The sequence below is a fragment of the Camelus dromedarius genome, chromosome 23 (assembly GCF_036321535.1).
Source record: "Camelus dromedarius isolate mCamDro1 chromosome 23, mCamDro1.pat, whole genome shotgun sequence".
Classification (NCBI taxonomy): domain Eukaryota; kingdom Metazoa; phylum Chordata; class Mammalia; order Artiodactyla; family Camelidae; genus Camelus; species Camelus dromedarius.
In genome coordinates this window covers 13659472-13687368 of record NC_087458.1, presented here as the reverse complement: position 1 = coordinate 13687368, position 27897 = coordinate 13659472, and the positions used below count along the sequence as shown (strand labels likewise).

Sequence of the window (27897 nt, the reverse complement as noted above, 5' to 3'; positions counted from 1 at the left end):
ACGTTGCTGGAATAGGCCAGGATTCCATTTTTTATTCAGATACAATACAGACTAGATCCTAAGAAGTTCATTCTTTTGTCAATAAGGATTTGGAATTCTCAATCCCAGACTTTGAACTCAAACAATATGGTGATTTAACTTTACTTTAGGAGAAGATTCCATGCCTGAAATTCACTGTTTGTGGGTCAGTGATGTGGTTCATACCTGGAACCATTCCTCAAATAGTGCAGCAAGGGTCAAAAAAACCCATCAATTCTCTTTTCCTGGGGACAAAGGGTCTAAATTTAGATAAGAATGGCTACAAACCGAGATAAAACCAGGCCACCTGAATTTGACCACTGATGTTCTGCTTTCCCAGGGTTGCCAAGGCTGGAAATGACCTTCAGCTGGGTCCAAATACCTGCGGAAGGTCCAGGCTGAAAAGGGGTTGATTTCTGCCTTATCCAAAACGTTTCCAAGGCTGCTGCAAAACCGCTGACAGCTTGCAGGGGAGACCCTGGCAGTCTCTTCATTGTAGCTCCCCTGTGGGGAGTCCTTGATTCTGACTAGACCTAATTCTGCTTAGCTAAACACGGGTTGATGGGCTCAGCACCCGGTGGGGAGGAGGAGCAGCCAGGATTCAGTTCAAGGAAGCCGAGAGGCTCAGTTTATAACAAAACAGGGTCTACTTCGTTTGGAAAATGTTAAGTGAAGTTTCTCACTAAAGTAATCCCCTTCTCCCCAGCTTCCCCTCTCCCCTTTTATGGAAACGCCAGTACCTCTGACGCTCTTGCAGGTGACGTAATTTTAAGGAAACCCTTCTCTGAGAGATTTCAGAACTATTCCTACTGGTCTCCACTAGAGACGAGTGGGGTGGTATTTGCGGTTCAGACCGAGGAAGAAGTTTCGATGGATCCTTTGAGTAGACACTGTAGATACCTATAAAACTTGCCTACTTTTCTACTCCATATTAATGTTGAGGACTCCAGGTCTATAAAAATTTTATGTCATGTACCTTTCCACGTCAGTAGGCACCTGTTATGGTTATCGCTCTTTGGGGGGAGGGGGCACTCAGTGACATTTTGTGCAATCATTCCAACGCCATCATCGTGACATGTTAAAATTCCTACACTCCATCAGTTACGGAGTGAGTACACCAGGAGAGGACATCTGAATCCCTTTCTTTTGAAAATTCTGTTCACTGACTCTTAAAAAGTTCCTGGGGTGGGCAAAAAAAGGGGGGGGGGGCTTCCCAAGTACATGTAGGAACTTTTACCCGTTTGAAGCAACAGAGAACTCAGAGGAAAGAATCCTCTCCCCGTTTTCACACTGTGCTCTACTCAGTCTCCTACTTCTGCCAGCCCCTCTAAAGGTTTTCGAGGTACTTACTTGGAAACTTCCTTATAGGCATCACGTGCTTACAAGGCACGACAGTTCAGTAAAGCAGGACCTCCAAGACCCTTCCTTGCAACCCCGCCACGACCAGGCTACCGGCTGAGCCTCTGAGGGCTCCTTACCTGGGACACTGTGATGCCACACTTCTTGGCTAACTCCTCTTTGGCTTCCTCACTGGGGTAAGGGTTGCTGAGATGGGAATAGAAATATTCATTCAGGATTTCCGTTGCTTGCTTGTTGAAATTCCGTCTCTTCCGCCTTCATAAAGGGAAAGGAAACAACAGCGGTAACGAAAAAAAGAAAAGTTCACACCAAATGCATATAAAAAGGGCCAGGAGAGGGTCTGCTTCTGGAAGAAGACCCATTTTTGAGCGGAAAAAGTGAACAAGAGGAGATTTGCGCCAAAGGGCTGGATGCTGAAAGCATCACTGAAAGTGTTCGTTACACACTTCACTGTGCACTGTTGGGGCCGCTAAACAAAGAGCAGGCACATGGATTTACGCAGAGTGGTGTATAAGGATGCTTCGTGAGGAGCGTGAAGTTGCAGGATCCAGCCATCTTGGTTTTAAACCCTGGACCACCTGAATACCAGCTGGGTGATGTGGGCTGCCTCTCCGAAACTCAGCTTCTTCAAATCAAAGTTGGAAGAGTCATACTGACCTCAGAGGGTGAGAGTTAGGGAGAAATGAGGCCACACACAGAAAGGACTCAGCACAGCGCCTGGTCCACAACAAATACTAAGGCTTGTTGGGGACAGTGTTTCTTCCTACCAGGTGCATGGCCGTCAATCCAAGTTATTTATTTTCCACAACTGGTAAGATAGATAGGGTTTTCCCCAGTTACCAATGAAGAACTGAGTTCAAAGCTCACTCAACTAGCACGTAATAGAGCCCAAATATGAATTCAGGTCTGCCTGACTACAAAACCCAGACTCTTTTTTATATACAGATCGCCTTCTGGCAATGATACCAAGACTCTGGAACCATAAGTTAAAAATAAGTTATCTTCCCTCCGTTCTATCCCCATATAAGTGCATGCAGTGCTTTTAAAAGGTGTGGAGAAGAGGCAGGGGACGGACAGAAGTTAACCCCCGGACTGCCTGACCTCCCTCGAAAGGAAAGAAGCGGTCCTTCTTAAGGAGGAATAGCTGCTAAGTGGTAAAATGTAAGCCCGGAGAAATTGATTTCATCTATAGGGTGCAAAAGGGAAGAAACCCACTTTTTGAATAAAAGCATGCTTCTGCCTTAAAAAAAAAAAGTGCTAATTGAACTAATTTAAAGTGTGAATCACTGTATGGCCTCCTCCCAGTTAAGGCCTGAGGATCGCATAGGGACGCTTAGGGATGGGGGCTCCTTGCAGATGTAACACGCACCTCCTTGACGGGGTGGGCTCTCTAGCTTTAAGTTAGCTCCATTAACACTTTTGCCTTTCTTGCTTTTAACAAAAGCTTTTCCTTATGGGGAAAAAAAAAAATCCAGAACATCCCCAGTTAGGCCAGGATAGAGAAATTTCCAATTTAAGCCAACAGAAGCACAGATCGACTTGCTAGACAGGAAATTCAGCTAATATTGTATTTTCAGGGTCCCACTTGGATTAATTAACACAATAAAGTGCCTGATTTTACCGGATGAACACCATCTGTCCGTAGGTATTAACCACATCTGTCCAGATTATGCCAAGCCCAAGTCACTCTCCCAAATCATGCCGAGTTTCTGGGTCACCCAGCATCAGAAACTGGGCAGATTGGATTAAAAGGTCCAACTAAAAAGGAGGCATGCATTAAAAGCTCTTGCATGATGGGAACGGGAGCAAGAGAGCCAAGCGGCTAACAGTCTCCGGGCTAGTCTTTAGATAACCTCCGGTTTCCTCTTTGCCTAAAGCAAACAGTTGTCTTAGGCCTGGGGAACTGGACCCTGAAGGCTTCCCTAATTGGGAGAGTCCGTTTGTTCCTTTGCTGTTTGCGTGAGCGTTACAGTGTGTTTTTTGGGACACTTCCAATTGAGCTCAAAGTAAGCCTCTCTGGAATGAGCTGGGGTCCGGGGATGGTGCAGACAGCTGTTCCCGCTCTCTCCTCCCTGCAACGTGCCGTCTTCCCACAGGTGGTCTCTTGTACTCTGAGCGACACACTTGTCACCTCTTTCAGTGACTGTCTCAATCCAGGGCCTTTGAAACCTCAGAATCAGGCTTTTGCAGAATTTCAAGAGACCCAGTGAAAAGAACACACTTCTGACAATAAGGTTACTTGAACTAAGACACCGGGTTTCTTTGCTTTGGCTGGACATGTTTTCAGCTCAGTGTGTTAACATTTGTTATTTCAAGCCAACCGAAAGCTTGGATAGTCGGGCATCCGGGTAGATTTAAGAAATGTGGCAGTTGATCAAACTTTAGGGATGGAATCTTTCGAATCACCGTGATTCCAGAGTGAGAAGGGTCGGCACTGCAGGTGTATGTTGTTAAGCAACCAAATGCATTGTCTCTTCCCAAATGCCTCTCTCCAGAGCCATCGCCACACTTACCACTGCGTACCCCAGTCACCTCAAACAAACTCTGTGTTTCTAGTTGCCATGTTTCACCCAAATCAGCTCCATTTTCTTTGTGACCCACCTCATATAATGACATCACCAGAGACACACGGTCCCTTGCATTCGCTAATTTGTTTGTTCACTCGTTCAAATATTTGCGTGTCTAGCTTGTGTTAGAATCTGGGAGGGATTCTCAACCCCCCTTGCTCTCTTGTCTTCATCAGAGCAAGCCTCCCCAGTTCTATATTTCATGTCTGTCTCTTCTGTTCCACCCTTAGTGTCGTTGCTATTTTTGAAATGGGTTTAGAGAAGCCACTGTCTCCGTCATCGAACGGTCTTGCTAGTGCTGTCTGAAAGCATTTTCTTCAGAGAGGAAAAGAAATGCTCTCTCTGTTCTTCAATACAGGAGCTATTAGCTGCACATGGCTACTGCGCGGTGAAACATGGCTAGTGTTAACTCGAGAACTAAACTTTAAAATCTTTATTCACTTTGGTCTTAATTCATTTAAATTTAAAATCAACACGCCACGTGTTAGACAGCGCAATTCTACATTGATGCTTTCCCGAAACAGGGCCCAAGCAGCCCTCCTGGAAGGAGAGCGCGGACTCACAGCCCCGGGCATGCTGTCAAAGGCTCGAAATGTCTTCACAACGTCCTGCTTTAGGCTACTCCATTATATACCAATCTTTATCTTAAGAAATTTTCCCTCCAAATATTTGAATAAAATGGGAAAGGTAAGACTCAAAAATAAAAACAGAAACAAAAAAATGGGGAAGGTATTTCATACTTATTTTGCATTCCCCGTTTCAGAAGCATAAGCCTCAAAAGTGGTCCCCTCCCCAGTCTCTCTCTAATTCAGCTCATCTTCAAGAAAATCACTGGAGTAATTCCTCCACGCCATGGATCTGATCATGATGATGATGATGATGATAATAATAATAATAACTGTATAATATAGTGATCCTTATATTATAGCTGAATTATTGTATGAATTCTATGTTCCAGACATTATCCTTTTTTTTTTCTTACTGAAGTACAGTCAGTTACAATGTGTCAATTTCTGGTGCACAGCACAGTGTCCCAGTCATGCATACACACACATATATTTGTTTTCATATTCTTTTTCATTAAAGGTTATTACAAGATACTGAACGTAGGTCCCTGTGCTATATAGCAGAAACTTTTAAAATCTATTTTTATATACAGATACCATATTTATTCCTGTGTATAGAATTATCCCCATTTTAGAGACACAAAAACTGAGTCTTAGGGAAGGTAAGCCACTTATTCCAGGTCACAAAGACAGTCAGGGTCATAGCAAGAATGTAAATCCAAGCGGTGCAGTTTGAGAACTTAGCCTGTGAATGGCTACATCCACTCCTTCAACAGCTCGGAGGGTTTCTGCTGCTCAACAGGACAACTCTGAATCTTCCCTGGGACAGTGAAGGTCTTTCGGGGGATCCATTCCATCCCCCAGTGCCTCATTTGCCCCCAGTCCCACACATGCTCTACAGAATTTCCTCGAGCGACATCATATGCTTCTCCGTTCCCCAAAGACACTCGCGGCGTTCATGCTCCCATGCCTCTTGACACAACCCTGCATCTTCCTCTCCCACAGCATTTGTCACAAGTTCACATATGTCTCCCCAGCTAAACCACAAACCCCTCAAGGGGAGGAGCCAGCCGTGTTCACACGTATTTGAAACCCTGGTGCCTAACACGTAGCAAGCATTCAAGTCAGTAACGCTTGTTGGAGTTGAATTATGTTGTCTGAAACATCACATGCCTCTGACAGCCATCACCGTCTGCCTCCCCCTGGCTCTCTCTCCCCTTCAAGGGAACCTGGCTGACCAGTTTCACGAACTCATGCGCAGTTTTAAGAGTGACTGTCCCAGGAGATTATAAGCTCTTGAAGGTGGGACTCACACTTATAAGCATTTTTTTTCATCTTTGTAATTCCAGTGGCTAATATAGCAGTTGGAAGAGAGTAACAACTCAATCAGAAGTAAACAAATCTCAATACAGTGCCAGTTTGACCAGACTGTATTGCATGTCCTCCCCTTGCCATGCTCTTTGCCAATCATGTAACCCCATCTACCAGGGTGAAGTACTTCCAACCATGTGTTTAGGTTCTCATTGTTATTTCCAGCAAGGTGTTATCAGAAAAAAAAAAAAGTTAAAATTACTGTATTGCTTGAAAATCATTAAAAGGGTTTACAAGTTCTCTCTCTTTCAACTAACAGAAACATATTTATGGTCCTGACAATAACCTTACCAAGTTTTACAGCACAATGCTTGGTATACAGAATGAAATAATAAATGTTGAATGAATGAATGAGTAGAATTTTTAAGGTAAACTTTTCTGGCACAGTTAAGTCACTGTAAGGAAGAGAAAAAGGATATGACTTGAGTGGACAAGACCTGGGCCAAGTGCTCAGTGAGGAGTGTGGAAGGCAGAAACTTAAGAAGGTCTGCAAGATTCTACCCTGGGGGACATCCCCTCCTCTTGAGTGTGTGTTGTGGGGCACTGTGATATGACAGGATATCACTCCTGTGATTAAGTTACTAATCAGCTGACTTTGCATTAATGAAATGGGAGATTAGATTAAAGCCTTAAAATGGTGACATTCTCCAGGAAGAAAGCAAGCAGCCAAGTTGCATGCTGTCTATGAGGAGGGCAACTGCTAAGAGCTGGGAACCTCAGTCCTATAATCACAAGGAACTGAATTCTGCCCACGACTGGAATGAGCCTTAGATGAGCTCACAACTTCAGGTGACCCTGAGATGACAGCTTTGTGAGACTGGAGCAAAAAACCTGGACTCCTGAATGACAGAAACTGCGATATAATAACTTTGTGTTGTTTTGAGCTGTGAACTTTGTGGAAATGTGTTACGCAGCAACAGAAAATATAAGGAATGTTACACAGCAAAGCAGTAACATTCAATTCTACACCTAATACATTCCAAAGATGAATCCAGTTCCTGAATCAAGCCCCCCTTGTATTTTATTTGTCTTCCATGAAATCTTTTCCTGATGAAGCCCTGCCCATCGCATGCATGGCTTAGAGCAGCACATGAGCATCGTAGTGAGTATGTCTTTCTTACTAAAGTTTGTTTAGCTCTTTCTCCCGATTACAGACAGCACTGGGAGCGATACTAACTACCTCAATCAAGAGGTCCAGGCAAACATTTATTTTTGAGCTGGGAGAAAAAAACATTTGCTCAGCCTCGGGTTGGCATTTGGGGTCATATTCTTTCAGTCCTACTGAACATACCCTCAAAATAAATGCTAATCACGATGACAATAGGTTCGTTGTTTCAGTTTTGAATCTTGGCTCAGAGGCAATGATTCAAAGGTTACAACTGAAGCAGGAAAGAGACCCTCTCTTCAAGTGACTGTCCTTCGGGTGCCAACTGGAACAGTCTAGGCAGAGGCTGGTAGAAGTGAAAGGAACTGTGTACAAAGCTTGTTGAGTTTTGTGTCTTTTAGAGTCTGACCTTCAGCTGGGCATGGCAGAGTCACTGGGGGAAGAAATCCTATGAGAAAATCATTCTGCTCCTCCTTTCCCGCTGATTTCTTTCTTGAAAAGAACCCATTCTGGGCCCAACTTTTTTCTTTCTTTCTTTTTGTTTTTTTCAATATCTGCCAACATAAACACCAACTCCAGCATTTTAACGAGGGGCGTTACCATGGGGATGTCAGCAACATACGCAGCGTGGCGGTGGCTACAGCACAGGGAAAAGACCAGACCCAGGCCACCAGTCACCTGCACTTCGCACCGTGCGGAGCAGCCTGCTTTAAAGAAGCCAGGCTAGCTGCAGGCCACGGCGGGAGGGAGACACACAAGGGGTCCCGCTCCGGGGAGGGGCTGCTCTGGCTTCCCCTCCTCCTCCTCACCATGCTCAGCTGGGAAAAGCTCTCTTCATTTGTCTTCTCTTGACTCACTCTGTGGAATTCTGTTGGCTCAGAGACACAGTCTGCTACCTGGCATTCTTATTTCATATTCCATGTGACCCAAAATGCAATGAGTAAAAGGGAGTTTGGGAGATGCCAAGGGGGTTTTAAAGAGGTCTGTGAACTGTAAAGACCGTACTTGGGAAGCGACAGAGATATTCAGCTAAGAGAGCTAAATAACACATGATTTTTGGGGTGGAAAAGTTTAAAGAGCAGAGAATCTGTATGTCTGATCGAAAAGGGACAAAACTCCAGATTGTGAAATGGTAGACCACCCTGACATATCTACCTAATGCTTTAATAATAGAAATCACAAATCGGGATTATATTCAGGAACTGAAATAATGATGAAATGTGCACTTGTAGAAGATGGCTAATTTAAGATGAACTATAGATCACAATGGATTCCCACACTCTGAAAACTACTTTACTAGATCAATGATCAACATGCTCCTCTAGGGTAGATGAAAGATGGGATTATTACCATGTCACAGGCTGGATTAACAGAAACCAAAGAAACCAAAGGGGTTTGCACAAATCCTTTGGTCTAGAGAGGAGGGGGAACCAAGAGCTGATTACCTGTTCTGTAGTCTCGATTTTGTCTTAAAGGACCTTTCTATCCCTGGTTTCAACTGAATTCTTTGAACCACAAGTTAAGTCACAAGTTAATGTCAGATAGAAAACATCAAATCTTGATTGAAAATTTGGCCCGTATCAGACAGTTCCTTGCCCCTCTATGCCCAAGGGACCATGTCTTACTATTTTGGACCCCTAAAACTCAGGTAACTGGTTATAAATAATTGCTGAATCGAACTGGATGCACTCTTTGCCTACATATAGTGTGGGAAACTCTCAATCTGAACTGTCTTTCTTGGAGAAAATAGGTCATGGTCATATTGAGTAAGACCTCCACTGGCCCATAGTTAGAACACAGACCTGTGAGAGAGGCACCGCGTGGTATGAAACAAAAAGTCCTGCCTTCCCCGTCACTGTAGCTAAGTCTTCCTCGCTTCTCCTCAGAGTAGCAGTGGCGATAAGAACGTATCTCCTCCCCCCATCGCACATTTTCCTGGAGCTGGAGAAACCCGACAGCTCAGCCACCCTTGCAGCCCGCCTTTCCCAACCCGAGAACCCTTCTCAGGCTTCCACGGGGCTCGGCACTGAACATGGGAGTCCTTGGAGAGGTCCAGCCGTGGGTTCCAACCCCGGATCAGCGACTCCCCCAGAGGACAGACCTGCCGTGGTGACTCACCGCGCGTCCAGAAACCGGGAACGCAGGATCATGACGGCCTCACACGTGCTCTGCTTCAGCTGCATCTGGATGGAGCTGAACTTGCGGTGGATGATGCTGACCATCCGCTCGATCTCCTTCGGGGAGATGGGCCTGGTCCGGCTTTGCTCTCGCAGGAGGTTCATCACGTGGGTGGTGAACTCGTTACACGCCTGGAAGGGCAGGACGACAGACACGGGGCGGGGTGAGGGCCGGGCCTCAGCACATGCCAGGCCCGTGACGTGAGGCTGTGTGGGCTTTTCTGGAGACTTGGGCAGGGAAAGAAAATGGGGCAAGTCTGTGGCATTTTGTCAAATCAGAAACAAATCAGTGACTGCCTGGAAATCCCACGTTGGGCTATAATTTTCGGCCATGATGTGAATTTTTTTTTAAAGGGAAAAGAGAATTCTTAATCATTTTTCAAAACCAATTTTTTTCATGATTTTACTACTGTGAAAGATGAGAACACGGATACCAGCATAAAACACACTCCACAACCCTTTACTGCAACGTTAACAGCCAAAGAGAGTTTGAGGTCAAATACAGCAAGAACTTTCTACCTTGCTGATTGTCTGCGACACATTAGGGTTCCCAAATATTCAGTTTGGGGGATGTGCAAGCAGCCCAAGGAGTGGAATCACAGAATTAAAAGCTCTGATAAACTCTTCCTGGGAGATTTCTCAAAAATCTATTTCCACCTCTAGTTTTATTCCACCAACTCTCTCCTAGCAGCCCCTAGGGCTGGCCTTCTGAAAATCCACCGTGTCTACAAGACAAAGGGAATCCGTATAGAAACAGCATCAAACATGACTGAGAGGATCAGGAGTTATCCCTGCAGAAAGGAAATCTCTCAGGTTACAGCCCAACCTACCACCAGCGCCGGAAGGGAAACTGGACATCATTTTCCCCACCTCCTTATTTTACAGCTGGGAAAACCGAGGCCCCGAGAGATGAAGGCGCACAGCAAAACCGGTGGCTGAGGCAGGACCCGGCCTCTTCCTACTCCAGGTTGGGGCGTCTGACCTTCCCAGACTCTCAGCTTGCTCCTCTGAACATCGCTGCCCTTCTCTGAGTTACGATTACTTATCATCTGTGCTCTGGTTTTCTTAGTGAGCCTTCAATAAAATATCTATTCCCAGGTGAACTCAAAGCAATGTTGTAAGACTGTGTAAGATCTGTAACAAAAGGCAAGTTGATGCTTTAAGAGTCGAAGAGCTGAGGACTTCAAGGGGCCAGCTCAGTATTAATAGCAGAAACACGCTCACTAATGACAGTACTGTGGTGCCATGGCTTTCCCAGCACAAAGCCCTTCATATCTGTCAGATACACAGTAACAGTAACACATTTACTCTTCATTTCTCCAGGGAATCCTGCCAGGTTGGTTGGCCAAAGACACACAGGCAGACACATCTACCGGGGCTGTCTGCATGGGAGCTGGGAGGCCTGGTTTTCGACTGTGCCTCCGTGAGAATGTGGGCAAATCCTTTCACTAATCAGTGCTCCATTTTACTCATCCGAGAGTGGATTTAATCATTCCTCACCCGTCAGCAAGGCTGCGGTCCCCATGCTCTTGTGCAGTGACCTGCGGAGGGAGTAAATCACTCACATGAACAAAGCAGTGGGGCAAGACCACAGATTGCCTGCATTCAGATCCTGGCTCCAGAACTCGCTTAGCTGCGCGACCTTGGTTAATTACACAAGATCCCTGAATCTCGTCTTTCCTATGTGTGAAATGGGGACGACAGTACCCACCTCCAAGGGTGTGGTGAGAATTACATGAGTTACTACTTATGTGTCTGGTCATGTAAAGTGTGTTCTTATCACCTCTTCAATATATAGATAACTTAGAAACCCAGCATGTGATCAAGATTGGGCCAACTTGTCCAGGTTTCAGTTTCCCTCGTGGCGAAAAGAAAGGGGGTCTCAAACACCTTCTACTCTGCAGGCAGGTACCAAAGACAAATCCACATAAGATCAGGTCCATGGAGCATTAGCACTAAGAAAATTACTATCTAAACACAAGATCCTTTTATAAGCATCTTCCCTCCCCAAACTCAACTGCTACCCCTCCCCACCCCAAACAATCTGTATAACAAAGGGAGGGAAATAAAACCAGGCAGCGAGTTGGCTGGGATTCTTTGAAACCGCGGGGTAGGGAAGTGGAGGGTGACACCGGTTGCAAGCATCCCAACCTGCTTTCTGGGGAAACACTGCACCCCACTCTGGGCTGCAGCCTCCCCACTTGGTAGGGGCTTAAAGGGCGGGCGGTGGGGCGGGGCTGGATATGAAGGAGGAATTGCCAAGTGGACTTGCTCTCCACAGGGAAGCACAGTGCTAGGCTCGTAAGAACATGCTTTATTGAGGTGAATAAAAATGCTCGCAATATCTGATGTTTATCCAGGGCATTCGATCCCGGGCCCCCTTTCTGTCCTGCCAGAAACAGACAGGGCAGTCTTTCCACCCACTGCTGAGGTGGAGCAGGGCAGCTGCTGAACAGCTGCTTGGGAACACACAACAGACAGCAGAGAGGAGTTCCAAGTCCATTTTAGACAGACAGGACAGAAGGGTCCAGATTTCTCCAGGACCTGAGCCACCCATGCCTCCTCCTCAGCTCCCCCAAGCTCGGCACCTCTCCATGAGGTCAGGCCCTCCTGATGTAACGGGAAGGGTGGGGGTCACGATCGTGAATGAAACAGCACCCTCGCAGGCTGAGGGTTTCCGTGCCCTAGGAAACACTGATGCAGATTGTTCTCAAAGCAGTCGGCCCTTCTAGAGCGACCCCTCCAGCTGCCCCCAGAGAGTGGACGCGTTCTGAAAGGAGCTGTCCCAGGTGCCAGGGCAAAGGGCACTTCTGGGAGCAGCTGCCCTAAGAGACGCTCTCTTAGAAAATCTTGCTTGAGTTGATGTCATTTGATCCTAGAGTTTAAGCTTCCTTCTGGCACCCTCTTCAGCCCGCCCTCCTCTCTGATTCCTTCAAACTGGATCTGGCTGCCCATCTCAACAACTGGGATTTTAGGACCCTCTTAGCTTAAAATGGACCTAACCCAGCCTGGTTCAGTCCTAGACACTGAGCCCTGCCAAGGCCCTGCCAGAATTATTTACAAAAACTGAAGAACTCTGCAAAGCTTCCAGAACATCATTTTTTTTTTTTGAATAGCACTTGGAATAAAATTCAGGTTTCTGACATCATCGTTTTATCTATTAGAAAATGCCAGCTTTAAAATACCTTAGCTACCAGCGTGGTCTGCTGGGAAAGTGTTTTACCAGCCTCATTTAATGAAATACAACAATTTCCTTCCTTTCTTTCTAATGAAAGTCTCTCGAAACCTACTTTATCTAATAACCTCAGGGTAAAATAATGCCTGATTCAGGTAGTTTATTTTGGGGGCGGGGGGGCTGGGGGGTGAGGAGGACTATGGCAGCTAATTACTGGAAAGCTAACTGATCCTCTGGTTACCTGCCAGCACCAAACTAAAAACACAGCAAAACAAACCCAGCTTTTAAATAGTCGATTTGGTAACTTCATCTAGGTGCTATTAAAACAGACAGTGACATTTTTACTTTACTAAGGTTTCCTATTTAAAAAAAAAAAAAGTTCCCGGGAGGAATGGTTACAGACAAAACAAAGAAGATCTATGTCTCAGACATACTAGCTGGAAGGTTAATGGCATAATTTCCCCACAATCTGCTAGTTACTCTAATTAACAATACAACTAATATTAATAAATTATTAAGCACACAGAGTGTATTAAGCAGTAATACCCAATACCCGTAAATACAGTTCAGTTCTTACCCAGAAAATATCCATAGTAATAAGGAAATTATTTTTTAGTACTTTTTAAGAAAAATAAATACTATACTCTACATTTGCCTAATTTGCTCTGTACTGATGAAGTTTTTCCCTAAGTTCCCTATTTCCAAGAGCTTTATTATTTAGATCAAATAGATATTCATGAGAAGTTTCTGAAGGAAAGTATTTTTATCCCGAGCCTCTCTTAGCATCAGTCTAGTACACAGAAGTAAGAGAGAGGACAAGCTGGTCACTTCACTGTCCACAGAAGTCCACGCCCTCCTCACATCAAGTGGAACTGGGTGTTGTTCTAATAAGAGCCTTTGGGCTAAGGGTCAAAAACTGGATTCCAGGGCAAACTCTATCCCTCTTTGGATAGATGTGACCCAAATACGTCACCGAACCTCTCTAACCTCCATTTCCTCGCCTGTATCAATACGGAGATGATGACTTTATGGAGACGATGACGAATTTTAGGGGACCCAACCCTAAAATTACCTTGAGGAGCAAGTGCAGTTATGTTGGCCACTTTTTTAACTCGTTTTGAATAAAGATGGAAGAGTGACAAGGGGGGGTTACATCAAGAAAATAGTCCATTCTTCTGTACAGCTGGCAACCTGAGCTAAGACTAATGCCAGTTTTTAACACCGTCCAGCCTAACCTCCATTCCAATTAGGGGTTGGGGTAGGGAAGCCACACTCTTCTTGTGTCCCTGGAGTGTGGCATGAGTTAACCTGGATGACAGGTCTAGATGGACTGTTATGCCAGAGATCAAGGTTAGTAGTGAGGGTGAAACAGGAAAAGCACAGAGGAGGAAGAACCCAAGAGGCCAGCTAGAGACCTTTAGAAGAAATGTCCCCATGTGTCTTCCCGAGTCACCCTGTTGGTCAGGGCAGACTCTGAGCACTAACGTGATGGTCTGAAGTGGGTGGGTGGGCAGGGGACTGTCATGGACCAGCTGGCTGATCTGAGCTCAGCCTCTCCCGGGAACGGAGGAAATATGTACACGAGACTACACCGTGATAAGAAGATGTGTTCTTTCCTGAGAAGGTGGAGGGTGATGATTCACAAGCTCTTACCGCAGATGTTCTCCCTACACCTGCGTGAGGGCTGAAATTCACCATGCTTGGCTTCAGGCATCACCACATTTTTTTTTCCCCACTCATAAAAGAAGGGACTTTGTTGAAATCCATTTCGCAGGTGGACAGGAGTGCAATAATGATTCTTCACTTTAAATTTTAAAATGCCTATTTCTATTTTAAAATTTAAATTTTCTATTAAGTTTGCATTTGCCTTCTACCTAGACAGTCAGAAGTGGACTGCAGAGGATCTTCTATCTTTTGTTATTTCTCCCTTTTCTTTGGTGACTCTTAGAAAAGAAAGCTAGAAACCTAACAGTTCAATGAAAGGAAGTTAACTTAGGACTTCAGGACAATGTTGCATCCAAAGAGATGACAACAAACATATTTGTCAGCTAAATGATGGGAGGAAAGGCTGACTTTAAGAGACTCCTAATGAAATAGTGCTGCTCATACTGACCAGAGGAAACAAAATTGATGTTTGAATTCATGTATGTGGGTGTGGTGGGGGGGAGGGTCTCCAGTAGAGATGAGCACTGCTGTAATAAGAATCCCGTACAACATTTATGTATTTACACATTGTTTCATGACTTAAAGCCTTTCCTTCATACGATTTTTATGACTCAGTGACATCCTAGACTCCAAATCCACAGCTCTTTGCCAAATACCACCAGCTTTGGGGGTACAGTGTGTGGACCACTAGATCCCACAGACCATCAGTGGAAAGTCAGGGTTGGAATACAACTTTGTCTGACTCCAGGGGTCCACTGAGACCCACTGCTCTTTGTATAGCTTGAAGTGTGTATCATATTGGAAGCTGAACATGTTTGACTCCCATGAGAACTGAATCTGGGTAAAGCAAGGGACATTAAGGCCAAATTTTAGTATCCATTCCCATAGGCTTCCATGAGCACCAGGATAATGAGGGGTCTTCCTAAGTAACAAGCAAACAAGGGCCAGAGGAACTTCCATTCCTTCCCCTCCACCCCCACACCAGGGCGTGACTTTGCCCATGACCGACATCACCTGGCGGAGCCCCTGGGCTGCACGGCATGAGCAAACACTCCGGAGTTCCGGGGACTGAATGCCCCTTTTACTGACTCTTAATATTTCCTGAAATCATCATTTGCAGCTTCAATGATTTTTAATGCCTTTATCTCCAGGCGGCCGGGGTTCTCCGTGGTGGGGACCAAGGACCTGGTGGACTGCAGTCCGGCAGGCGGCTCCGTGGTGGGGCAGGGGGCGCCGGGCCCGGGGCGCCGACCGCCAGGGAGGGCTGCGCAGCCCGGGGACCTGTGTTTCCTCCGCCCTTTCCAGAAGACTCGAGACCCCGCAAGGCTGCGGTTACCTGCTCGTATTTCTCCAGCTCCGTGTGGTAGATTTGTCTGATCTGGGACAGTTTGGCTCTGTAGTCGGAATGCTCCACTGAGTTGTCGGACCCCGCGCCTCCGGAAGCCGCCGCCGCCGCGGCCGCCGCCGCCGAGCCGCCGCCCTTCTCGGGCCCCGCCACCCCCTCCGCTAGCAGCATGTTGTCCAGTCGCATCAGCTGGGGGTCTGTCGGCTCCTCTTCCTGGGCTCCCCGGATACTCAAAACTGCAGCAAGACACAAGGAGAGGGGAGGTGTTCATAGTAACCCAAAGAAGAAATTAAAAACAACAGGGAAAAAACAAAAAACAAAAAACCTTAGTGGTGTCACTTCACCAATAAAGTCTCAAATTACTTGCAATATGGCATCTGAGGAACGGGCAAAGGGTGGGGAAAGAGAGGAATGGGAGCCGGAGAAGATGCAAGGAGAGATTTGCTTTCTTCTCAAAATTAATTGCACGCCATTCGTGAGGTGCCTAGAATGGACCAAAAGACGGAGGCAGAAAGTAGACCAAGGGGGGCCCACGGGCTGGGGGAAGGGGGGGCAGGGAGTTAGTGATTAATGGGTCCAGAGTTGCATTTTGGGAAGATGAAAGGGTTTTTGAGATGGGTGGTGGTGACGGTTGAAGAATGTGAATGTACTTAAGGTACTTAATGCCACTGAACTGTTCACTTAAAAACAGTTAAAATGGGAGATACCCACCACCCCCCGTGGCTGCGGGATGGAACGGCCCACAGGCTCACAGACACGATCCAGACCTGCACGTGAATTACTCTGAATAGTGAGTGGTGCAGCTCGGGGACTTGAGATTGTTTAAAAAAAAAAATAGTTAAAATGGTCGATTTCATGTTATGTATATTTTACCATAATGAAAGAAATTTCAAAACGCTAAAAAAATTAATTATAACAGAATATAATTTTCACTCTCACCCCCAAACTGCCAAATTTTAATTCATGGAAAAGCATTTCCTTCTTCATTTCTAATTTTAGATTTCTGTGAGTTTGTGGTTTTACACTCATTGACTTTGTAATATTCAATCAGCCTCAAGTTTCATTTCCAAAATAACCTAAGCCAAGCAAATCCAGCCCATCTAAGGTGACGTCTTAAGACCTTTCCTCTGGATGAGGGCTGACTATCTCCCCAAACTGAGATCTATTTGTTCCGGGGAATGAGGACTCTGTCCTGGTAGAAACAAGGGTGAGGTCCTTTTCACAAACTGTCTCAGGGATTCAGAGAAGCAGGTGTTCTGGTAGGATGGAGGAGGCCCACATCCGTGAGAGGCTGCTTTTTATTAAAACATCATGACCATTTGCAGGGGGTGGGGGTGTGATTTGGACCGAAAGAGATCAAGTGATTTAGTAAATCAGCAGAAGAGCCAGGCAGCCTCTTTTTTACTACCTTCATACAACCTGCCATAAAATAAATTACTCATCTAAACCCAGTTTAGTTGTCGGCAGCCAAGTCTGTTGAGAGAGAACACAAAGAGACTTTTCAATGAAAAAAAAAATTGGGGGTAAGATAGGAAAGGAGGGATGTGATTGAAGGCAGAGGAGAAGGCGCCCCACACGTGTTCACAGTTTGGGGACGGAGACAGCAAGGTCTATGCGGCCAAGCACCGGGGACCACCAGAGAGTCCGGGGCTGTTTCCAGCCAGGGCGCATCTAGCAAGCCCCACGGGGACGGTGCCAGGTGCAGTGTCTCCTGAGTCCTAGCAAGGCAGCCCCACGGGGTTGTGACAGGGAAGGTGGATCTGAGCTCAATGCGAGGGGACGTGTAGATGTTCGGGGCAGCCCATCACGTATAATACCAGCGTGACTGCTGGCTGTGCCCACATGCTCCTGGCTTCTAACAGGCATGACAGGAACGAACCTTGAGAGTCGTTTTGCAGGAAAGCCCGACTCCTGTGCTAAAAGGAAGACGGCAGCATTGCTTTCGTGAAACACGAGACAGTCAAGTGGAAGTTCAAGGCCCGTGGAGCAGGCATGGCAGTCAGGAGCAGAGGACTGAAGGCACCGGGTAGAGACGCGTGCCCTTTGATGAAATGAGACAGGACGGGAGGAGGGAAGGGAGCACGTGGGGAAGGCAGGGAGCTGGGGTGGAAGGAAGGAGGTCCGTCCCGACACACGGACAGCCAGCACTTCAGGACCCGGGCTCTCCTCTCACAACTGAATCGTTAATACTCTGCTGCACTCAGATAAAACCGCGACACTGGCGATGCCATAGGCTAGGGGAAGGCGAAGGTTTACTTTGTGGACCTTTTCCCAGTGAAACCCTTTTGTAGGCTCTGGAGACTACATGGGAGACTGTCCCTTTGATCGTTGAATAACAAAGATTGAGTCATGTTCTTCAGTTCTTTGAATTTATTTACTCAAATCTCCAAAGTCCTCTGAAGAACGTATCACCACTAACAAAGGTTTCCTTCAGAAAGAAACTGAATGCTGTAACCATTTCCTGATTACCTGTCCCTAAAGGTGTGGAAAAGAATGTCACCCCGACCCCTCCACCCCCACCCCTGCCCGGCAAGCAGATGATGGTAGAAGGAGCCCCGCCCTCCTCCCCTGTCCAGCCCAGTGAATTTTCAGGTGAGGGCATTAGTGTGTGGGGTTTATGGGTGTTTCCCCAGTGCATTTTATTGAACAAATTGTAATTGCTTTATCAACAAAAATATCTAGGAGCCATTGAAAAATGAAAAAAAGATCACCTCTGAGCCATTCTGTAATTGTTACACTTTTGCTTGGTCATAAAAAAAAAATGGTGCTGGGGCAAACTTTTCTCTAATCCACTCTCTGGAATCTCATGGCCAGTCTACTCCAGAAGAGGCTGCAAATTCTAGGTCAGCTGGTAGGAACATCCCCCGCCCCCGCAAGATGCTGACTGAGGCTGGTGACATCCGAGCTGGGCAATGATGCCCCCAGTGCGTCCCCTCAGCACTCCAGGACCCATCCTTCCTGCGTGCGATCCAGCACTGACAGATGCTGTCATGGTTTCTGGTCTCAACGATGGTCACGAAGCAAACAAGAATAACGCCATCCCAGTGGTGAGGACGTGCCTTCCCAGGGCTGGGGACACGCCGCCTTACCTGAGGTGATAGTGACGGTCCTCAGCACTTGTGCCTAAGACGGTCTCGCTCACCCCATAGCTTAGTCCCCTAGCAAAGCTCAACTAGTTATGGGAGGAGGAAGAGAGACAAAGAGACAGGCATGCACAGGCCAAAGTGCTGGGACGAGTTCCTTCAGGGACGAGGCAGGGGACTGGGTGGGCGTGTTACGGCTACTATTTCCCATATGCCCAGCATTTACCTCGGAGAATATTTTAACTTTCTAGCCCCTCTTACTTGCACCCATGCCCCACTTTTCCTTTCAATTAACGGGCAGCACAAACTGTCCACACCAACTCTGCACGCCTACCTGATTAATATATTCCTTGGTCTTGAAATCTAACTGGTTTTAAACAACGTAAGAAAGGAAATTGCTAAAGCTGGCCAAGGACACTGAAAGAACAGGCTGCAACCCCTTACCCACCATGGATGTTCCAGGATGACCACAGAGGGTAAAGCACTAATCCGTCCTGACTCTTTTCCCCCCACCTCAGGTATGAAAGGTACATTTAGTTGGAGGGAAAAACACACACAGAGTAAAGGTGTTATCACATCGCTTAGCTTTTGTATCAATTTATGAGTCCTGTTAACAAATACTCTTTAAAAAGAAATTTGGGTTCACTAACATTCAATATCATTGGTTTCTTAATGTGGCCAAGAAGAGATTGGTATGGTAAAAACACAGCGCACTGTAACATCAGTGTTCCCTGCATTTATACTCAGAGTTTGGGACACACAAACAGACCCCAAATCAGAGAGCTGAAGAAAATAAAAGAACAGAAAAATGGGGAAAAACAAGAAAACCTAACCGACCTCTCCTAATTACACCGTTTATACTCAAATCATGAAGGACTTAGAAATTTCAGAGTATGTGTGAGAACCACCACAATGATTATGTATATACACAAACATACACAAGATAAACAAGAGAAAACCTTCTTCTTCCACTATTTTACATAGAAGGTTCTGGTTCTGATGGTCTCGGGCGGCGTCTGTGTGCCGGGAGGAGGTATGGATGGATCAATAAACAACACTACGTGTGCAGATTTCTGCCCAGAAGGAGCAGGATGCGAACGTAACACCATAAAAACGGGTGTTGGGAATTACTGATACGAAAACTGTTCAGCTCATGAATTAAAAAAAAAAAATCTCACCAACATTAAATAAATAAATGAAAAGGCCGGTACGTCTAAGCAGAAGTGACGCTACCCATTTACTGCTTGAAGCCAGCACTCTGGCAAGTAGGAGACAAAATGATTATTTAAAAGCTCCTTTTTATCTCCGTGGCACCATGCAAGTCTCAAATGAACCTTTCGCCAGGACACCAGAGATGTTAACACTCGTCCTCCAAGATCCAATTTCAACCAGCGGAGCTGTTACCTAATCCAGCAACCATCACATATGATCAGGTTCCGGCTCCCCTGATGAGCGCCCTGCGTCCTTCCCCACCCCCTCCCCTCTCTGCTCCCTGGCCCAGCAGCTTTTACTAAAACAGGGTTTCAAGAGAAAAATCTCCCATTTATGCCAGTGCATATAGGGTTTTAGCAGTCAGGTCTGTGTACTTCTGCTGCCAAAAATGCCATCACCAGGAGTGGGTCTGCTCTCCACGGAGGGTCTCCCAACAAGATATTTAACCCTTTTGGTAATCATTCTTAAAAAAGAGTTCCCTTCTCCCAGATCTACCCTCTCATGTAAGAGACAGGTCAAGACAGGTAAGTGATTTATACAGAAATTGTCACACGCCCTTTGAAAAGGATGTCACGTCCACCTTGCTTCCAACACTGGCCCCGGGGTTAATTCTCTTGGTGAAACTCTCAAGATAAGGGGGCTGTCACAGCACAGTCGGAGTCGCTCTCCCAACCAGTCTCCTGCTGTTCTTTATTTATTTTTCTTCACACAAGGAGAAAAACAAACCAAACCCAAAGGCATATTCAAGATCCTTGGCAGGAGGGCAGCGGGCGGGTTGTTTTGTCCTTGGCTGAGCTGTGACATGGATCCGGAGCAGCTCCAGACAGTGCCCACTAGAGGGCACTCTTTCTTCACCAAGGACTGGTGCGGCTGGGAGGGCCCCGCCGTTTCCAGGCCCCAGGTTATCTCAGCGCCGGGTCAAATGCCCCTGTTGGATTCATCCCTCCATGGGTGGGGCGGGCAGCAGGGCAGGAGGGCAGCTCTACAGAGAGGGCTGTCTTCAGATTTGGACAATAGTCCAGGGGCCCAAAGCTGGGCTGAGAGATGGATGAGATGATAGACAGCCAACACAGAGGGTCTGGGGAAGGGCATGAGGCATTCTCCCCAGGATGGGAGGGAGCCCGCCCACTCGCTGGCCAATCTCTTGGCTTGATCTGAAGGCACAGGCTTAACCTCCACTGTCCACCAGCTGGTCTTCACTACGCATGACCAGGAGAGTTAGGTCAGTGATGGTCTCCCACCCTCCGCCTCAACCCTGCCCTGCCTTCTCCCAGTGGGTCAGAACTTTGGACAGAAGTATGGGACAGAATACAGGTCATCCTTGCATTCTTAGAAATAGAGCAACGTGCTTGCCTCCTGAAAATCTCCCAGTGACATCTTGTATTTATGCAGAAAGTACTTGCACGCAATGAACTGCATCACCTTATACAATGGGAAGTAATCTTCCAGACTCAGACAGCAGATAGCTGAAGACGACTCAGGCAAAGTGATCCTCCCCAAAGCAAAGCAAATGGGACAAGCCACGACTAGAGCCTGGGTCTTTAACTCTTAGACACTTGATCCTTTACTACAACATTAGGATTCTGCCTCTTTCACAAATGGCAGCTAAATGGGTGCGCACACACGCAGACACACACACACGACGTCCTTTGATGCTCAGGTTATGATGATACTCTAGGGAGAAGAACCACCACGTATGAGGCAGGGAAGGAAGGAATTTCTTTCTAGTGACTTCTTAATTTCTGCAAAATTTCCCCCAAATCTGGTCCTCTTCAATGACGTCTTTCTGCCAGTAGGACCATTCTGGTTAGAGCCACTTACTGACTGAGATTTGCAGTAGATTGCCCTCTTCCCTCTCAGCCAGAGAAGTCCACTTACCACAGTCCCATCCCATTTCAAATCTCAGCTCAAAATCCTTCTCTGTGAAACCTACCCAGACAAGAGCTAAAATTGAACCCCCCTGACTCTGAACCACCAGGACAAGTAACACCTACACCATGGCCAAGGCGCATCTCAGGACACCCAAGGTCAAGCCTGCCGCCTTGCCAGCAAGGCTGAGAGCTTCTGAAAAGCAGCGATGACCCGTCCTATATCTACGTATCCCCCATCTGACCTCACAGAGCCTCTGGCACTGAGCATCTATTCAAGTGTCTCTTAATATATGAAAAAGAGGGGAGGAAGGCAGGATGTAGGAGGGTGCTCTCTGATGATCTCGGTCCACAGTCCTTGGTGAGGCAGTCAGCTCCTTCTGTGTGCTTTCTCTCCACAGTCCAGTTACAAGTTGGACCAGAGTCAGCTTCTGGGAGATGGCCTTTCCCTCTGCTGCCTCTTCCACCCCCACTTCAAAAAAACTGTCCAATCAGCCTTTTCAAATCTGAAAAGTCTAAACAAGCCAATCTATGCTGTCACTAAGCCAGAGCCTCCCCAACCCACAGCCTGGTGTGTCCCTAATAAGTCAACATCATCCGTGATGAAAGCTCTGGGTTTGGGGGGGGAGCCTGGCACGTGACTAGTACCTGGGGAGGAATTCCTGGGAGGCTGACAGCAGCCCCCAGGGAAGGAGCCACACATATATCATGTTACCAGAAACGAGCCCTCTGAGGAATGCTCAGTTCACTTAAGTAAATTACTGACTGAGTGCCTCTAAGGTGCCAGGAATGAGGTAGGTGCTGGGATTTCCAAGGATAATCAGACACAGGCTCTGGCTTCAAGAAGCCCACAGTTTAGACTCCTCCAGTCCCTTCTTACAAGGCACACAACTGCCCCGGGGTCCGTGGTGGGCACACCGAGTTGCCAGAGTAGGTAGCTGGCACCCAAAAGATCCCAAAGGACACACACCCCATTTTCCTTCCTCTGGTTTCTTTCATTTCCCACAAGCACAATTGCACCCCACCAATCAGAAACTTCTCTGCTCCAGCTGAAAAATAACCGTGACCTAATTTGGTTCTTCCGAACCAAAGGTGGGACCAAAATCTCATGTTAGTGGCTTGAAGCTTAGGGTAGTGTTTGCTGCGGTTTTTTATTCTAATTCTCAACCCCCTCATTCGTTTGATGGAGAAGTTCTTCTTGTGTGTGTGTGTTTTTACAAGAGTCTGTCCATCCAACAAATGCAAATGATCAACAATTTGATTTCCTGAATTTTACAAACCAGCATTAGAGATAGCTGCTAGTCGGAGCTTCCGGTTTGCAGGAGAGAACCACCCGAGTCGAGATCGTCCAGGTAAAAGCTCTCGGATGCTGCAGTTGGCCTGGAATAGCTTTGTCAGATGAGAAGTCCAAGTTCCCTGAAGACTTCAAGTGTGAGAGCCACCCTCGGACTGCCAGCTGTCTGTCTCTCAGCCCTTTAGATGCTCAGGGACACCAAGGTGGGGCCCATAGGTCTAGGGTCTCTCATGGTGTTGCCAGAGGATTAGGTAGGAAGCTCAGATGTCTTCCAGCCCTTTCAACTTTTCTTCTTGGTTTGTTAAGTAGGTGGACCAAGCAAGGGGACTTGAGGGCTTCAGTCAGTCAACAGCAAGACTCTGAGATTCCTCAAGCATCGCATCCCACAGATATTTACTGAGCATCTTCTATGGTGCCAGGCACTGTACTGAGTTTCCAAGTAAAATGCGGTCCAGCAAGGACCTTAGTGATACACTCATTTCTTCACATTTACCAGCCCCAGGGCTCTGTGAGAAATTATAGGGCAGGAGGTGAAAATACAAATACATGACACTCTTGAGATGGTTTTAGGATTTTTTTTTTTTTTTTTTTTTTTTGCTGTTGTTGGTGCTTATATTTTTGGGTTTTCTTTAGAGAAACATACCACAATTTCCCTGTCATCCCTTTTTCTGGGCCAGGCTTCAGTGGCTCTGGGCACACGCATTTTCCACTTCTCAGTAAATGCTTGGGCACAGATCCTGTTCACATATCCCCTGCCTGGCACACAGAGCCCCCTGGGCCCGCTGGAGGAGAGCAGGCTCCTGCCCACCTGGATAGGCGCTGGCTGCCTGGGCGAGGGGGCACTGGTCCTTAATAGCTCAAGCTTGGACGGCTGCTCAGGGAAGCCCTAGGCCTAAAGAGATGCTGCAGAAGTTGGGAGGAAGGCTTGACTTCACAACGGCCTTGGCCTCTGACTGCCACGTGCAGGCGTACGAGGGAAGAAGGAAAGCTCTGGGGGAGGCCCAGTGCATGGTGTGGGAGGCCCAGATGGCACTTTGTAGCCCATGAGGCAAGAAATAGTTTCCTACTAAGCTGTAGATAAAAAAGCATGAAAAACGTAGAGCCGCTGGGTGGCGATTTATTGTGCAATCCCTGGAGAGGCAATCTTCTCTCTACAGTGCTAGTTCCTAAAGGAAGTGACCACGGAGAAAGTAAAAGAAATTTCTCACTATTCTCTTGCCTTAAGATGAAAATGTTCTGTAGCTTGGTGTCTCAATTAGACACTTAGCATATTGTGCAAGTGCAAAGACACGACAGATTTCCTTTCCCGTCGTAATTCAGTGTCCTCCAAAACTGTCAGGGTGGGCCCAGATTCTCTTCTGTTGGCTCCATAACATGGCACAAAGGAAGAACACGAGTACCAAGCCAGGCACAAGACTCCCACCATGTGACCTGGAATTCCCTAAGCTCAGTTTCCTTATCACCCAATCATCAATAATAATATTGACCATGCCATAATTCTTATTAAAGGATTAAATAAGGCTATCTTCACAAAAGCACATGTCTGTGGCTTGGTAACTGGTAGGTTTTCTATTGTTGGTTAAATCTAAATCAATCCCATCGATAAAGGCCCCTTTGGGAAGAATAAGAAAGCAAGACAGATTTAGAGTTAAGAGTTGGGTTTTCTCATGTTAGGAATCAGCAACACAGAAGGAACCGGGCTAAGCCAATGGGTGTGCAGACACACACGCCGCACGCACACCCTACCTCACTGCGCTGAGATTCCGGGCGAGCTCAGACTGACACCATCAAGGCCAGGACATCGATCCTCTGCTCCCAGAATACATTTCAAATCCTCTTCTTGTTTCTCCTCTTTCCCCTTCTTTGTGTTTCTTTCTTGCTACTCTTTTCCCAGGTAAATTAAGAATCCTGCTTCCTCTGAAGCCGGACGTGTCCCCTCTTTACAAGAGCCCCCAGCTGTAGTCTCCCTGAGCCAGAAAGCAACCCTGTCTTCCTGACCCAGTGGAGCTCACACTGGAAGACGCAGTCCTTCTAGAAGGCTGAAAAGACTGTTCTGGGAAGCACTCGGCCCTGAAGCAATCTCACCTTGTGTCAGACAAGCCCCCCTGGAAGTTATCTTTAATGACTGCTTTCAAATTTCCATTAAAAAGTAAAATTATAACCAGGAAGGGAATAAGGACTGTACTCATGATCCAGGTTTGAGGAAGCACATTTCAGTTTCGAGTTTGGGGTGGGGTTCAGACTTCACCCTCATCCTTCTCTGCTGGGGCACAGAGAAACGCCACCCTCAAAATACTGAAATAATTGGTGATTGTCATGTATGTATCATGTGTGGTCTTACTGTCTTGATATCATTCCACTGCCTTAGGACTAAAAAGGCCTTTCCGGCTCCTAGTGACTAGCAGAATTTTCTTGTACATAATTTCAAGCTCAGTCCTAGAAGAACTATTTTCTTTTTCTCCAACCTCCCAAATAATTTCATCAGAACTAAGTTGGAAATAGAACATTTGGAGTCCACAAAAATCTTTCCAGTTTTTGAAAACCACAGAATGACTCAAGGGCAGGGTTCCTAATACGATGTGCTAGTGATCTTGAGGGGTCCTTGCAGAAGATGGTGAGAATTTAGTCTTAACCCGCTCCACGATTTTTCCCAATTCCACAAATCACAGAAGACACTACCATGAACAGTGCACCTTCATTCCGCTGGAGGAGGCCTCCTTGCCAACCGGAGGGAAATGGACACCTCTGCCAGGTGACCGCCACGGACAGAGGTGTACAGACCAAGGACAGACAGACGGATGACATCTCAGTCATCACCCAGCAAATGCCAGACAGGAGGGTCTGGACTCAGAAAACGAGGTGCCACATTGTGGGTCCCTCCATCCCTTCGACATCTTTCACCTGGTCCTTTGAATCTAAAAGAGGATGGAAAAGTGACGAGTGGGAGAGGAAAAGGGCAAGCGTGATTTTCCCTAACACGGCAAGAAAGGACTCGCTGACTGTCAGGACTGCCGTTACCACGACGACTAACACTGCTAAACATAAGGTCATTCCATGTAAAGGTGTGCACTAACTCTGCTGATACCTATGTTGAGATAAGAGATACGATGGAGCATGTGTTCCTCTCCTGTAAGCAACCGAGGAGAGGGAACAGCTAGGAAAGAGAGTTTTGGTATAAAGATGAAGGAAAAGAATGACCTGCTGGTTTCTTCCAGTGCGTCCTTCTCCAGGGCCACAGAATATTGATTTCTAGTTACGTTCATGGTCACTGGGAGGAAAGACACTTTCCAGCTTCCCTTGCAGCTAGATGTGGTCATGTTTCCTGTGACAAAATTCCAGTTAGTGACAGCTGAGTAGAAGTAAGATGTAAAACGCCTAGGAATGTCCTTAAAAAGAAGGAATGCCTCTGTTGCCCTTCTCTCCTTTCCTTTCGCTGGCTGGAACATGAATATAATGGCTGGGGCTCTAGCAGCCACTCTGGTCCATGAGCTGACCTGGGGAATGGAAGCCGCACTGGGGAGAGAAACCAGATAGAAGCTCTCATGACCTAGAGACCAGTCTGATGGTCACCTTCAGGCTCTATGAAAGTAAGAGAAATATAAACCTGTATTTTGTTTAAGCCAAGTTATTTTGGGGCTTGGAGAGGATTTTGTTTTGTTTTATTTGTGTTTGGTAGCTTAACCAGTCTAAGCTAATACAAGCTATTAAAAAAAGAAAACAAGAAAGAAAGAATTCTAGAAGGCAGAGTGATTTCATGTTGGTAGGAGTGTTACAGAGGAAATTAGAAAGAGGCAGATTTAATAACCAGAGGCAAGTCACAGAAAAACCTGAGCAGCCACCAGGGAGAAGTTCTTCCTGCAAAAAAAGAGGAGGTTTAGAACAGATAGGAAAAGGCTTGGTCATTAGAGGGGCCTCTCTCGGGCACCACCCAGGCTATTAGCAGAAGTGGAAGAAGGTCTTGGGAAGGCTGGGGGGAAGGAGGGGCCTCCTGGTCGGGGTGCTGGATGTCCGAGAGGAGTGTAGCCCGAACCAGGAAAGAGAGGGCTGGGTGGGGAGGGGTGACTGCATGTGGAAACCAGCCAGGAGCACACCGCCACCTCCATGATGTAGGAGGCAAGGAGAGGATTCCATCTTGACAAGAGGAAAGCTAAGGCAGGATAAGCTGGAATCGCAGAGGCAAACGGAAGAGCAGGAGCAATCCACGAGGCCAAGTTCTGACAGGTGACTTTGGGCTGCCGTCACCTGCCCCCCTACACACGGCTTGGACTGGAATGTTTCTTTGCCTTATGGTAAAATCAGGTCTGTGCTCTAACCAGCCTGCTGAAGCTGCCAGTTCCGGGGGACTGGAAGGGGACACAGGAGGCGGGAAAGAGAAAGCCCGATGCAGCCCACCTAGAGAAGAAATTATCTCCACTCTGGCAGTTTCTTTCTTTCTTTTTTTTTTTTTTTTAAATATATCCATCTCCATATAATTATTTATTTATTTTAATGGAGGTGCTGGGGATTGAACCCAGGACCTCATGCAGGCTAAGCACGTGCTCTGCCACTGAGATCTACCCCCACCCCTCCGGCTCACTTTGGTGGTGGCAGAAACCTCTAGGTCCATGCCAATTAGCTTTCCTTCTTCCGTGACCACAAACACCACCTGTGACCCCAGACAGTCCTCTCACAAACGCACGTGAGGTCGGTCAGGGTCCTTCGGGGAATGCGTGTGGATGATGCGTTGCCACTCCACGAAAGCCACCCCAAGGACACGTCTGGCTGCTAACGAGCCACCCGTGTCATTCCCAGACACCAGGGGCTGCAGAATCTGCAGGCAGAGGCTGCAGAGGAGCAAGAGGTGTTTGCCGCTTCTCCAGGCTTTCTGAGCCGCCTCTGAAAGCACTCAGCCTGTGACTGACAAGGAAGGCTGGCAGGCAGGACAGGATGCTGGTGGCGTCTAGATTCTCACCTTGGGTAAGAGGTGCTAGATAAGAAATGCTGGTTGTGGTGGTGGAAGGCGGGGATGGTGTTTGAGATTACGAGCTCTAGCTTGCAAAACATGCCTTCTGTCTTCTCTATCCCAGTCTCAGAATAAAAGAGAAACATCTCA

The 27897-nt window shown here is 46.9% G+C and overlaps 1 protein-coding gene across 6 annotated transcripts in view; it reads right to left on the bottom strand.

Moving 5' to 3' along the window:
* The window catches only part of PBX1 (PBX homeobox 1), a 316151-nt gene that overhangs the window by 77107 nt on the left and 211147 nt on the right, over positions 1 to 27897 (bottom strand). For all 6 annotated transcript variants that reach the window (XM_031435873.2, XM_064477950.1, XM_064477946.1 and 3 more), the window contains 3 exons: positions 15340 to 15584; positions 9105 to 9295; positions 1497 to 1632 (listed from right to left, as the gene is read on the bottom strand). In XM_031435873.2, the coding sequence (XP_031291733.2) occupies positions 1497 to 1632; positions 9105 to 9295; positions 15340 to 15584 (572 nt within the window). The remainder of the gene's footprint in view (positions 1 to 1496; positions 1633 to 9104; positions 9296 to 15339; positions 15585 to 27897) is intronic.